This window comes from Pogona vitticeps, chromosome 2 (assembly GCF_051106095.1).
Source record: "Pogona vitticeps strain Pit_001003342236 chromosome 2, PviZW2.1, whole genome shotgun sequence".
Taxonomy (NCBI): Eukaryota; Metazoa; Chordata; class Lepidosauria; order Squamata; family Agamidae; genus Pogona; species Pogona vitticeps.
The window spans coordinates 209,610,326-209,625,431 of record NC_135784.1 but is presented as its reverse complement, the minus strand read 5'-3'; the positions used below and the strand labels follow the sequence as shown (position 1 = coordinate 209,625,431).

The following is a 15,106-nucleotide window of genomic DNA, read 5'->3' as shown; positions in this document are numbered from 1 at the left end:
GATTACACAATGGCTGTGCTTAGATTCCAGAATCTCCTTGGGTTCATGGAAGCTGTTTCCTAAGAGGATATGACTGGGAAATACTCTGTCTGCTTATTTGTAGTGTAGGTGTTTTGTTTTATGTTATTTGTTTTCAAACTGTTCTTTCTGTTAGCAGCCCTTTTTTTCTGTTGAGTGAACATTCCTATTAAATTTGCTTGTAATGACCTCCAGGATTTCTCATGAGCCCTCCAGTTCAGTTCTTGAATTAACTGGACCTGATGAGTTGCATATTGCAGCAGAAAATAAAATGAAATTTGAAAATGTGTGTACTTTTTTTCTTTGTTCTTTTTCATATTTTTAATTTATTTTTATAAATCCATTCAAAATAGTGCATGCATGCATGCACGTGCACAAAAACACACACTATTTACATTATCTCTATCTTTTCACATTCTTGACACACACTTGTCAAGATAACCCTCGACAAATCCAATGCCATCTTGATCTCCCCATTATGGCTCTGCCAACAGTGGTTCATGACCTTCCTTCTAATGGCATCAGACTAGATCAGACTTTCCCTTTACCACAGTCTGATCTTCTGTCATCAAGGGTCAATTCTCCACCTCGATCTCCAGCAACCGAAGTTGACCACGTGGAGAATATTCCACTATTTGCTGACATCCTTAGACAAGCCAGGTGACCATTAACCAACCACCTTTACGACTATAAATGGAAAAAAAAATCCATTTGTATCTTAACGCAATCTACAGGCATCCCCAACCTCTCTGTCCACAGTCTTAACCTCCTTGCTACACCTCAAACAGCAAGGCCTCTCAATTTCCACCTTAAAAGTCTACATAGAAGCCATAGTTGCTCATCAACCTCAGGGTCATCTGTCTTTATGCTTCTTAAGCACCAGATTGTCAAACAATTTTTCAGAGGCCTTCAGGATGCTTACCCAGATGTATGAATGCCTACACAGGCTGCATGAACCCTGGTCTCTATGGTTGGTGTTAACCCAACTCACCAGGCACCCTTTCAGACCCATGGCCACGACTGACATCTGCCTGTTTACATTTAAGACTGCACTCCTGGCTGCCCTCATGACTGCTCAGTGCACCAGAGAACTTACTGCACTCCATTCTGATTCTCCTTACCTTGTTTTATTCAAAGATAAAGTCACTCTTTGCATGGGCTTAAATTTTCTACCCAAGGTTACTTCACATTTCCACATGTCTCTGCCTCTCATACCACCAACTTTCTGCCCTTCACCACAGAACAATTTGGAACATTTCTTACACTCATTGGACATTAGGAGGGGACTCACTTTCTGTCTTGATAGAACAAAATACTTTAGACAAACAAACAAACTTTTTGTTTGCTACCAGGGCCCCAGAAGGGGACATACAGTTTCTTCTTTTCAAATGGGTTGTCCAGGCTATCAACTTAGCTTTTGATATGGCAGATAAACCCTTGCCTAAGGCTTTACGTAGCCACTCCACCAGAGGCGTTTCCTCTTCTGCCATCTTTATGAGGGACATGGACATTAAGATATTTGTCGAGTGGCTATATGGTCTAGACCGCTGACATTTGTTACTCACTATAGAGTTGACCTTAGAGCACAACAAAATGCTTCTTTTGGATAAGCTGTTTTATCTTCTGCTTTGCCTTAAGCCACCCCCAGATTCTTAGCTTGCTAGTCATCCATTTGTCTGCATGCATGGACAACATGGTGAAGAAGGGTAGGCTACTCACTGTAACTTTGGGTCTTTCAGTAGTGCTCCATGTAGTCACACATCTCATTGACCTCCCCCCCCCGGTTCACCCTTTTTTCTATTCAGCGGGAGACATTTGGGACTGAGGAGAGTGGGGCCACATGTGTGTGGTAGAGGCAGAGGGACTTTTGCTTCTAAGAGGCGCTGGAACTTTCCAAAACAGTGTTTGTGCAGGCGCACAACCCATTTAGGTGACTACATGGACACCAGTTGAGGAACCACCATTACAGTAGGTAACCTATCCTTTTGTGAAGATTAAAATTCAGTCACTGAAGAAAGCTTTCAAGACATGAGGGGAAATGTGTTTATCTTCTTTCAGATGAAGAGGAATTCAAGTTCAAACACCTCTGGAACGAAGAGGTGCAAGTTGACCAGCTTATTCTGACTGTTTGTTCATTATTTTGAAATTCTGTATCATTTTTCTTTCACCTCCTCCAGCCTCTGCCAGAGAAATTTGTGGTAAAAGGAGTGGTCGACCGTTTTTCAGAAGAATTTGTTGAGACAAGGAGGAAGGCTTTGGACAAATTCTTGAAAAGGATTGCGGATCATCCTGTACTTTCTTTCAATGAACACTTTCATGTGTTCCTGACTGCCAAAGTAAGTAAAATGTGTTCTCTTTTTCCACAAGTACATTTAGAAGTGGAAGCCTTGGTTCAGAAAAGGATGAAAGATTCTTTAAGACAGTATAAGATATGCGTTCTTATAGCCAGCATACTATTGAGTAGTTCGCTAATATAGTCGGAGTGTCACCGGCAGCAGCAGATTGCTGTTAATTACCGCATCCTTACTTTGATATCAGGTTGCTTGTGACTCACAATGAGAGAGAGTCATACACAGCCAGAAGTTGAAACAGGAAATCTTTAATTAGCAGTAATCTGCCATTGTTATTGCTGTCAGTTCTGCTGAATAGAGTAGGATTTTGGCCTATATCTTCCAGACAGTATTAAAAGGTGTGGTTTTAAGTACTTCAGTTGAGGTCATTAGAAAGCCACGTCAGTTAAATCGCAATTTTAGGTGCTAGTTTCTCATGGAAGTTAAAAATTTAGGTTGTATCACAGTTGCTAACAGATGATCTTAGAACCTAGTTGGACCACAAGTTAGTTAGAGCAGTGTTTCCGATCCTTTTTCGAGACATAACTACTTTTATTATAGCCAAGTAAACTCCAATCCCCTGCCATATTTGCATAAAAAGGCATTTTTAGTGGGGTAGCTAAAACACATTAAAACTGATTTTTCAGAATACACTATAATTCTAACCTAATATTTAATGTGATGGTTGTACCTGCATCTGGGCAACCAGCTTCAAAATTCATGGCTGCATGTTTAAGCCACTCTTCCCATTCCCGACAGTCCCTTAATATATTCCAGGAGGTGGTGGTTACAAGAATGGGTTGAACCTGGGTTTTACTGGAGGAGAGAGAATTTTCTCTCAGGAAGGAAACACCACTCTTTTTGTCCTCCTCTTACGTGGTGGCCCCACTGCCACTTCAGCCATCCTCTCTAAGAGGAAGATGGTTGACAGTACAGAGTTGAGGTGAGGAAGGGACCAAACCGCTTCAGCAATGGTGGTGGCCTTTTTCTCCCTCTCCCCCTCCAGCTTTTCTGCTGCCTCCTCACCTGTACCCCTCCCATGGCTGGCCTGGCTTGCAAGAGCTGTGGCTGGGTTCTGCCTCCTGCTCCTTCGTGTCCCAGTCTCTACCATCCAAAGGAGTAGGTGCCACCAACACTGGAGCAGGAGAACATATAGTCTGAGGGCCTCTAGGGGCTGTGAAGCTCCACAGCTGGAAGTGAAGAGAGCTTTACTTTGCAGGGGTACAACTGAAGGAGGGAGTGGTGCGTGCGCGTGGAAGGGAACAGGGGGGGATTTGAGGGTGATGTTTCCTCCAAATCCTGCAGTGACCTCCCATGAAACACTTTGTGGCCCTCTTGAAGGTTGTGACCTACGGATTGGGAACACGTGAATTAGACAGAAGATAAAAGGATTACTTTGTGGCAGAAAATTAGGCAAAAATAAAAACAAGTGGGAATCCTACTTTACACAGTTATAAGAAGAGCTTTGCTATGTCAAGCCAAAGACCCATCTGGTTTAGCATTTTGTTTTCCAGATGATCCTAGGCAGCCCATGATGGGAATTAAGTAAACAACTAGGAATATGGGGAAATGCTTTCTTTTCCACTTGCATTTCTGCTCTAATTCCCTTGGACTGGTGTTCAGAAGAATGTTGCCTTTGGTAATAGAGGAAGCATATAACCCTTCTAAATAGCATTAACTCTTATCTTCCTTGATGCTGTGTACAATAATCTATGTTGCTGGCCATCACCACATCCTGTAGTAGGGAATTCCATGGTTCAAACTGTCTTCCTTCTGCCTCACGCTTGATGCGGAAGTTGAAACTGTCTAATTTCCAGTTGTAATACAGTTTGTGACAAATGCGTGTTGACTTTCCCCATCCTGATGAGGTGTCCTTGCATGTTATAGAACTGGATTCTTATTTTAGTTGAGATGTCATCACTGCATGAGAGTGTAGTGATGTTATTATGCAGCAGAGCAAATTCTACAACATTCTACATGGTAATTCTAAAAATGGGGGCAGCCCAAACAAAAATCATAACTTTGAAACTAGACTTTAGATCAGCACCAGATTTGACACAGATGTAACTGACTCTTGTTCTGTGCCAAAGGGAACACAGGGCTTAAAAGGAATTAAAAGTACAGTACTAATGTGGTAACACCTGTACAGTATCTTTAAACTGTTCTAGTTCTAGTTTAAATATACTGTTCTGCTCTCCCTGGCAAAAACATCCAGAGTTATAATTTCAAGAGAGGTCTGAGAATTTCATAGCTGGAAAGAAGTTCATTGATGTCTCATAGTGATCAGAAGTTGCATATAATCTGAATGGGAGAAAAGCTGGCCCATTTCTCAGTTGCCTTACGTAAATTATTCTGCTTGGTAGCTAGTTTCCCTGAGGTAAAAAAGAAATCTGTTTGCCTGGATGACCTAAAGTCAATGACTGCTAAGCATAGGCTTGATTTTTCACTGTTTTCCCTTGAGGTAGTAACATATTAATCTTTTGGATGTTTTTTTTCCCTACATTGTTACCTGTATAGCTATGACAAGCAATGTTTGAGCGGTCTATCCTCTGAAAGAAATGTTTGTAATAAGATTGCAAATGTTGACTGAACACAGATATTCTGATTGTCACTGCATGAGAGTGTAGTGTTGATATTGTGCAGTAGAGCAGATTAACATTCTACATGGCAGTTCTAAAAATGGGTGCAGCCCAAACAAACAGTTAAAACTTTCACACTTGTTGAAAACGGCCCTGACAATTGCTTTGTATTTGAGTGCTGAACTTATGAAAAAAGGAGTCAGCTTCTAGGATTTTCCCTTGTGTAGTATCACTTTGTGAATAGTAGTGAGCAGAAGAGGGTATCTGATAAACCATCTTGTCTGCTGCCATTGGTGTTGTCAGCATTCAGGCTGCCCTTTGCTATATAAAGTTTGGCATGGCAACATGGTTATGATACTATGCAGCAATATCAGGCCATTTCCTGGTGTTTTGAATCATGGACACAGATACACAATATTCCACATTCATAAACTGGAGATTTTTTGAAGAATGAAATTTATCAATATTGGCTATAGTGTCAGTACCTTTTTTTTTTTTTTTGGTCATTAGAAGGCCACTGTTAGATGATGAAACTCAAAAGTTATGCTGTGCTACATAATACTAGTAACTTTATTATGGTCAAAGACCAATAAGACCAGAACAATATAAAAGAACGTAGAAATCTGTACATTTCCGGAAGAACATTTTAGATTGTTTTGACCATGTTCTTAACATGGAGCATGGAGTCTTTTTGTTTTTGTTGTAGTAAAAAAATGAACTCTACTGAGTTTAGTATTAATGTGAGCATCTAACTTTCACACTGTATTGTGGGGTTGAGCTAGACAAGATGCTTAACACATTTTTAGAAAAGTCCTCCCTCTAGTGTTGAAAAGACATATGTTTATCGTGCAGTTTTTTTCAATGAAACTTGCATTTAGTATCCTTTGGATTGTGGTTGATACTTGAAAAGCAAACACTTGTTGAATTTGCAAGTCTGATTGCTAATGCATGTATCTCTGAGGAAATCATGTTGTGAGAAGCAAAATAGACTCCCTTTCAAGTTTACTTTGATTTCTCTCTCTTGTAGAATATATTGTTCACTGTTTGCTGAGGGTTCTCTCTGAGGGCCGGGTACTGGGATATAAGAATTATTCAGACTAGGCTTAGGAAATATTAAAAAGTGAGAGTAAAAATCACTACAGAAGTGTCAATTTTTTTGGAAGCCTAGCAATCAAGTATACAAATATTTTCTGGTTTAAACAAAAACACCTGTCAGGTATAATTTCTGGGCTCTTCACGATCCACAGGACTGTCATTTTATGCAATATTCAGAGCAGCTGAGGTTGAAGCGACTTAATATTTTGTTAGTAGAATAAGCATGTACGTACGTACGTATGTACGTATATATACCCTTCCGTTAACAGGTTCGAATGGCTGATACTTCAGTTTGATGTCTACATTGGTTTTACCTCATTGCATAATTATTTGGTTGATTTTCTTGTTTCTAATCAGGGCATTTATGCTTAAAACATAAAATATTCTATATATCTTTATATGGAAAGCTGTGTAAAAGCCTTATTACATGATTGTGGTTGTTATGCACTGTCAGGTAGCCTCCAGTTTATTGCCACTCATTGTTTTATAATTTCATTATCTAAATGAGTCGGGGGAGAATGCAGTGGCAGTGTTTTTTTGAGGGGTTTTTTGTTTGTTTTTTAAGGAACAAATATATTTGGGGGCACAATGTACGCAAAATGAAAAGCTAATTAATTGTTTTGTTACCCCCAGGATCTTAATGCTTATAAAAAACAAGGAATGGCCTTGCTTTCCAAGATGGGAGAATCAGTAAAATATGTCACAGGAAGCTATAAATTAAGAAGTCGACCGTTGGAGTTTGCAGCCATTGGCGACTATCTAGATACGTTTTCTTTGAAGCTTGGGACCATTGATAGGATAGCACAGCGGATAATCAAGGAGGAAGTGGGTGAGTAGGACAGGCGCCTTCCCTTGCAATGCTCTTTTGTCATGTTGGGAGGGTCTGAGTAAGTATCAGTGTCTGCATTGCTCTTGTATAAACTGTACATGTCATTCTTGTGTATTACAATTTCTTGGATGTCCCATTACCTCAAAAAAGCATTAAATGGTGTGTGTGTGTGTAGAAAAGATTTTGAGAGCCATGGCAAATACGTATACTAATTTAGAATGGCTAAATTCTCTGTTCATATTGTTCCTTTTTATGTTTTGAGATAAATTGTACAGCTCTGGCTCTCCAAAGCTTCTGACCAGGTACTGATGGTTTCTCTGTTGGAAAATATCTTGGGAAACATGGTCTTTCTCACCTGAAATTTAAGCTTAGGCTTGTAGCTTCAGGAAAAAAAAGATCTTTAGTCATCCTTTAAAATCCAAAAATCAGAACTAACTGGTCCTCTTCTTCACACATTGGCTCTCTTGCAGAATACCTGGTAGAACTTCGAGAGTATGGTCCCATTTACTCTACATGGAGCGCGTTAGAAAGTGAGCTGTCCGAACCTCTGGAGGGGGTGTCAGCCTGCATTGGGAATTGTTCTACAGCCCTGGAGGAACTGAGTGAAGATATGACCGAAGACTTCTTGCCTGTTCTAAGAGAGTATAGTTTGTACTCAGAATCCATGAAGGTAAAGTGCAACTGCTATTAGGCAGACGTTGTTTATTAAAGCTACATTGCCGAAAAGCCTTTTTGTATGTTCTGTGGCTGTTTCTTAAAGGATGTATGAATCAAAATATTTTCTTTCCAGAGAGCAAGTGCCTCCTATTTCAATGCATTGGCTGAAGTCTTATGATCATGAAAAACATTGCACCATTTTGAGAAGGCTCTTTCTCTGTCTACTGTCTCAAATTTTGTCCTAAATTGTCCTAAAAACAGTGACCCTTCTACAGTATAAAGACTTGCCTGTTAAAATTTAGGGGGCTGGTGCAGATTGACTTCCCTCTCACATATTTTGAAGTACATCTCCCACAATCCTTGTTGTGTAGAGTTTTGGGAGTTGTAGTCCAAAGCATCTGGAAGACCAAAAGTCTTGATATAGATGCTAAATAACATTTATACAGAAAACCACTTCACATTCTGTTTACTAGGAGCCTTTGTTGGTTTCATGTTTAAGCACTATGACAAGCACACTAAGAGTGCAGAGGTTAATCCTGGTGTTAGTGAATTGGTAAATTCAGTGAAGGCATAGTGTGTACCTCTTGTTTCTTCACACATGGGGAGCTACACTCTGGCTCACAGGTATCAGAGACCCATGGCTTATATCCTGGGATGTATAGAGGCATCCAAAGTGTTTCTTGTTCAGTGTTTGCTTTTATGGGTATATTCATCTCTAAGTTACTATCTGTGGAGCTGACTAGAGTGAGGAGTTGGTCTTGCAACAAGAGATGATTCTGGGATTTTTAGGTGCTATGGTTAAGACACACACTGTTTTTCAGCTAATTGTAGAGATGGGGATATATAGATACACACATGTGCACAAACACATACATACGTATTTTCTTTGTGCCTACATACTTTTGTCTTCTGTTCAGAGCTAGGAAAAGTTAGTTTTTTGGGTCTGCAGTTCCCACTATCTAGCATGGCCCATGGCTTTAAGGATTTGCAGTCCAAAAAAGTTAATTCATACAAGCTATGCTTATTTCTTTTACATGTAGTTGCTTTTGCCAAGCTGCTGTTGTCTCCGCCATTGTCTAGAATTCACATGTTGCTGCTTCTTGGAACATTCACTTGAATGGATGTCTCTGATGTACTGATTAGATAAACTGGGGGAAGAACTAGGGGCTTGTTAGTCCTAACTGGTACTGTTGTTGTCGGAACAGTCCACTAGGAAATGTTGCAGTGAGACAGAGCATACTGGGCAGAGTTAGTGTAAATAGTCCCCAGTGAAGTGTTTTGGTAATTAGGTAAATGGAGTTAACTTTAAATAATATAATAATATATTATAATTATAATAATTTATAATAATTATAATTATACTTTTTCAAGCTAGAGGAGATTTAAAAATATGCTGAAGGACTCTTTCCGGCATATGTACTCAGCTGACCTCTTATGCTTCCTGATCAGTTGTAACATTTTTGTGTGTATGTTCCCCTGCTCATTCCTATTGCTTTAAAGAAGTTACCGTATATGCTATCAGTAATGAAGAGGCTTTAATTCACTGTTGAAACATGACATATTTTAACAATGTGTAATGGTAGTTACCATATTTTTTGCTCCTTAAGACGCACATAATTTTTAGAATTTAATTCATGTACATATAGACCATTATCAGTCAGTGATAAGACCTATACCACCCTACCTATATTTTACATTTCCTTTCATCCACCTCCTCCCCATGCTTATAGAAATGTCTTAATGACAGATGAGATTGTTGTGCAACTCTGCCCATCTACAGCTCAAGCCTATATTAAGTTAGAAATGGTTTGTCTGATTTGGCACTGCATTGAGAGGTCCCTTTTAGTTGTGTGGAGGATAAATAGTGGAATGAAACTATTTAACAGCTGGTTTTCCTTATTTACTTTAGGTTATGCAAAAGAACAGCAACACAAAGCTTAACCTGATCCCATTCACCAGCAGTAGCACATGCTCAGCATAAGACCAAATCTCCATTTTCTGACATAATTGAAGACACAACAGGTTAGGCCACACAAAGCCATGAACAATGTTCTCGATGAGCCAAAAAACAAAACAAAACAAAACAAACCCTGAATACAAACTATAGTAGCTGAAATCAGGAAGCAGGTACTGTAATCCAGTTAGAAGTCACGAGGCACAGTTAGTTTCCTTGCTGCAACACCCTTTGGAAATACATTGTCTATTAGATGCCCAGAACTAGTTGAAAAGTTTGCAAGTTGACTCCAAATTTCCCATAGAAATGCATTCTAGAAATGCATTGAAAATTAATTAATGCATTTTATGGGGGGGAAAGGTCTGAAACTTTAAAAAACTTAAAAGAAAGTCACTTACCAGGTACTGTAGACTGAGCCTGGCTCTTCACAGTGCCTTGGTAGACCCCAGAACAGCCAAAAAAGAGCCCTAAACAGCTAAAAGCCAGCAGGCAGCCGGGAGACGACAGCCATTTTGTGCTCTTCTCTGCTCCTCCTTTCCCCTCCCCTCTCCCCACCTAACAGCTGATCGGCACTGGTCTGAATGGCTTCCCAGGCAGCTTTTAAAGCAAGTACTGGTATGCATGTTTCTACACAAGCAGGTTTCAACTCAAACGGAACACCTTTTCACCCAAGCATTAATCCCAAACAAACAGTTTTTAAACTAAAATTTACATTTTAAAACGACAATACCAGGCAGTCCCAGGTCTCTCTCCCAGCTCTCTAACTGCTTGGACTAGCAAGGAAGCAGACAAGCAGCCTCTTCACTAACTGAAAGTTTGAATTTCCCTGCCTTCCCTGCATATTAGGTATGCTAATATCTGTGCACTGGAAGATTGTGGGAGGAACATCCAGCCCCTGATGGGGGTCCTGTGGGGCACCCCAAAACACTGAGTAGCTCTCTTGGCCTCTTTCGGGACTGTGGCTGTGCAGCCCTGTTCTGATCAGGAGGTGCAGCCGGGGGGTCACCATGCTTTTGGGGGACAGGGCACAGAAGGGACAGGAGTTGCCGGGGCCATTCCAACTCATACCTGGCAGGGGAGATACCATGATCATCAAAGTGGTTTTCCCAGGGTGAGGCTCATCTATTGCACTTTGGATGTGCTGACCCCTGTGATTTCCCCAAATGTGGGAAAATCAACTGCCTAAGTGGGGGACTGTGTTTGTGGTTTCCCCTGGTCTTTCTAGAATCACTCTTTCCCCTTTGGTCCTTGGCTGTTTTCACTGCCTGCTGACATAGGTCTGTTGGCCTTGCTGGTTTCCCAGATGGCCTCCAGGAAGCAGATCCTGGAAAGCCAGCAGTGCAGAATGGTGAGGTCCAAATAGCAAGCAGTCTCTGGTGCTAGTTCAGAGGCCTCCCTTCATGGCAGTGGGAGGCTTTTGGGTGGTGGTGGTTGAACCCTTTTTTACTGTACTCGCTCCATAAGATGCACATACTTTCTTCCCCGCTATTGGAGGGGGGAAGTGCGTCTTATGGAGCAAAAAATACAGTATTTTCTTGCAAACGTGTCTTTGAAAATCACTGACCCAGGTTTCCTCAGACAAACGGTTGTGGGAAATTGAGATTGGAAATAGTGTCTTGAAGCTCTGATTTGAAATTTTAACAGTGTCGTAGAACCAACTTGTGTAACCTTTCTAATGGGACTGTAGCCCCAGTGGTAGAGCACATCTTTTTAAAGAAGATGTGGCTTTATCCTCAATATTTGCTCTGGCTGAAAATTAAAAATGTGTTGCAGATATTGTGAAGGGCTTCTGCTTGAGAATCTATCGTGTTTCCCTGAAAATAAGACCTAACCTGAAAATAAGCCCTAGTAGGATTTTTCAGGATGCTCGTAATATAAGCCCTACCCCCAAAATAAGCCCTAGTTAAGTGAAACCCTGCCCTCCACCATTGTGCAGCAACCAGAAGATGACATTACTATACAGTGGTGCCTCGCTTAAAGGGCGCCCTGTTTAACGACGAATTCGCATAGCGATTAAGTTTTTGCGATCGCATTGCGATGCTTTAGATAGGAAAAAATCGCTTTGTGATAATAGGTAAACTGTTTCGCTTACTGATTTTTGCATAGCGATGTTTTCCTAACAGCTGATCGGCGGTTCCAAAATGGTCGCCGGGTAAAAAAAATTGGCCGCCCGCTGTGTTTTTGCGCCGATTCCTCGCTTACTGGGCAGCGAAAATGGCGGCCGTATGGAGGATTTTCGCATAACTGTGAGTTTTTTTACCCATAGGAACGCATTAAATGGGTTTTAATGCATTCCTATGGGCTTTTTTATTTCACATAGCGATGAATCCACATAGCGATGATTTTTCCGGAATGGATTATCATCGCTATGCGGGGCACCACTGTATTTGAATAAACGTAGATTGTTGTACTTGAAAAAAATAAAACATCCCCTGAAAATAAGCCCTACTGCTTTTTTTGGAGCAAAAATTAATATAAGACCCTGTCTTATTTTCGGGGAAACACTGTATGCAGCCATTACCAGCCAGAGTAGGCAGTGCTGGGTTAGACAGATAAATAGTTTGATCAGGTAGAAGGCAGCTTTCTATGATGCCTGCCTGTTTTTCCTTCTTTTATTATAAGGGGTAGTTAAGCTCCTAGGAAATTATGGAAAGGCATCTAAGATGCAAACCAAATAAAGACCGGCTTCAGCATAGGTAGTTTGCTGTGCCATAAATCAGCAATTCTAATAAAATAGAAGTGATTATGCTTGATAAATAAATCTACAATTCTGCTTTAATTTTTGAGGAAAACTCTTAGAAAAACAGTGAATCTTTTAGTCTTTGCATCTATTTAATCTTGAGTTGGTTACCTGTGCCTTTAATTTTTGAGCTTGTACAGCTGAAGACAAATGATGTATGTTCCAATTGTGAGTGGGAGGCACAATTAAAGAGCTTATCTGACAGCAGATAAAGTCAATACATGCAGCCTTTCCATTAACAGGGATTTGAACTAAAATTGCAATCCACAGTGGTGGAAAAGTATGTTGCTGTTAATGAAACCTCCTTCTCTTGATATTTGTACAACATGGGCCTGGCTCTTCCTTTTTGGCTGAAAATAAATAGTATTTGTTCCAGATCTGTACACCTTTTTTGTATGTTCGTGGGTGTTTACTGCCCCATGCTTTTTAAATGTAATTTGCCTGTTAATGATTAATCCCTAAGTGGAGTTCTGTCGTTGTCTTGTGGCCAGTTTCTTCTAGCCAAAGGCAGTTAGCTTATTAACTAGTTTTTGCATATTTGTACCAAAGCAAAAATACCTGTTTAACTGGAACTATGCATCCTAAAACATTTAATAACTATAGGCAAATGTTCCACACAGCTAACATGATGTGGATTTCTCCCAGACCAAATAATCGTGGACTGAACTCTTGTTGCTTAGCATAATGAGTTGCAACTAGAGTAGGCCTATTGAATCGGCTAAGGGCTGTGATTTACAATCAAGCAGCAGAATTTCAGCCATTATATTTGCTTTTTACTGCAGAAACTGCGTTCAGTCAGTGCCTATCATCAGACAAAAGTACACACCAGATCTTCCAGTTGCCCCTTTATGTGATCCGTACCATCAATACAATGTGTATAATGCTGTATTTGGCCAACATTTTGAACAAAATGAAAAGCAGTCCACAGTATCAGCTAGACATGGTTGTGAATGTGGAGAACAGGTTTTGTGTAGATGTTACTGGAACACTTAAGGCTTTCTGCACGAAAATGGGCGTGTCCGTACCACTAACTTACTTAAGATAGAATCTCTCAACTGCTCAAAAAGACGTGTGTAATCTCTGCCATCTTCTTTCTGTGTGTTGTCATGAATGGAATGTTTTTTTAGAATCCCACTAGCATTCTCATTCCATCCAAGTTCCGTATTGGGTTGCAAGCCTCTCTCCCCACCTCACTTTGCCATATGGAAATTTGAGTGTGTTCTTTTGTATGTGCGTTTCTTAACTTGTTTATTTTTAATGTACGTATTTCTCAGTGTATAGATATGCTGTTGTGGACATTTATGTGTGCAGAATGTGTTTAGAAAGGAGGAGTGAAATAGAGGAGACCATGTTGTCTCTTTAACAGGAAAAAGGCATTGCGCCAATGCTATCTTTTAATGGCATCTCACATCTGCTTACTGTTGCTGATCATAACTTCCTAATGACTTCTTAAGAAAATTGAACAGATGAAAATGAACTGTGTAATACAGGAAGACAGCGTGACCCTGGCTGTGTCCTCCCCTTTCCTCCTGCTCAGTGGTAATGGGTTCAAGTGGATTGCGTTTGTGGATTGCATTAGCTGATTGCATTTGTCTTGGTGCGATGATGTATAAAGGGACTTAAAGAGGCCTACAAAGTTTGAAAATCATCTGCAGCAGAGAGAAGGAAGTTTTGCTTTGGAATCTCTTCTAATTGCAACATAATGTTTCTCCTCCCTGACCCTGCTTTAGAATGTCTTGAAGAAAAGAGACCAAGTTCAAGCAGAATATGAAGCCAAACTAGAAGCCGTGGCTCTCAAAAGAGAAGACCGACCCAAGGTTAGTCTTTTGGGAGGAATGGTTAGTCTTTTGTCCTGCATTCCAAACAGGGAAGTGAAACTTATTTTTCCAGCAGTGAATGCAAAAAGTAGCTATGGTATCCATTAAAAGAAACAAAGTGCTGCGTTGTTCAGCATCTTCATTGGATCACAGAAAAATTGCGATTGTGATCTTTTGAGTTTTCCACAATGTTTCATCACAGAAAGATGATATTAAACTTTTGGTTAAAACAAATAGTTAAAAGATTGGACCCAATAGTATTCCCCTGGGTCTTCAAACCATCAAGGTCTGAATGGAGTTTTTGATTCAACATGAAATGGAGGTAACAGAAATATTGCTTTATAAGCTCTTGTCTGTCTACAGAAAAAAGCCTGATTTTCTCCCAGCTTCCACTCCCAACAGATCTCCCAATCTCCCCACAGGTCTGTAGAGAGAAAAGAGGCTGTAAACTGATGCCTTTATGACATCCATCTTGTGTGGAATCTAAAAATCCATTTTGACATCCTGGCAATCTGGCTTCATGATTTAAGGGCATCACATCTGGCTCAAATTTTAAACTTGTAGCCTTAAGTTCAAGTTTAAGACCATCTTTAACTGATTAATAGTTCTGGAGAACACAAAAATTCTCCCTAATTGTAACTTTTTGGTGCTCTAATGGAGACATTGAATGACCCAGAACTTTGTTTTTAAAAATACTGTATTTTTCCATGTATAGGACCCGCCAGTGTATAAAACGACCCCCTAATTTTGACCCTTGCTGGAGGCAGAGGAGCAGTTAATGGGCAACTGCTCCTCCACCTCTGTCTGTCCTGCTGCTGCCGCCTCCAGCTCACGTGGCCACCTTGCCCCCTGCCCTAAGCAGACAGTCGCTGGAGGAGGTGATCCTGCAGCGGCAGCAGCAGGAAGAGGCGCCCAAGCACACAAGTGTGCTTGTTTGCCTCTGCCTCCTGCTGAGCCCCATCAGTCCCACTGGAGGAGGTGATCGAGCAGGTGGGGGAGGCAGCAGCAAGAGGCGCCCGAGCACGTGTGATTGCTCCTTCGCTTCCTCCTCCTCCCCCTCCTCCTCCTGGGCTACCGGAGGGGACAA

General features: G+C 40.8%; 1 protein-coding gene and 1 pseudogene across 1 annotated transcript in view; both read left to right on the top strand.

The window, feature by feature from the left end:
• SNX30 (sorting nexin family member 30) overlaps positions 1-15,106 on the top strand; it is a 53,486-nt gene that overhangs the window by 26,162 nt on the left and 12,218 nt on the right. Inside the window, exons 4-7 of the mRNA XM_020791098.3 lie at positions 2,196-2,354; positions 6,656-6,851; positions 7,322-7,521; positions 13,933-14,019. Of these exons, the coding sequence (XP_020646757.2) occupies positions 2,196-2,354; positions 6,656-6,851; positions 7,322-7,521; positions 13,933-14,019 (642 nt within the window). The remainder of the gene's footprint in view (positions 1-2,195; positions 2,355-6,655; positions 6,852-7,321; positions 7,522-13,932; positions 14,020-15,106) is intronic.
• On the top strand, positions 10,523-10,677 carry LOC140705047 (U1 spliceosomal RNA; annotated as a pseudogene).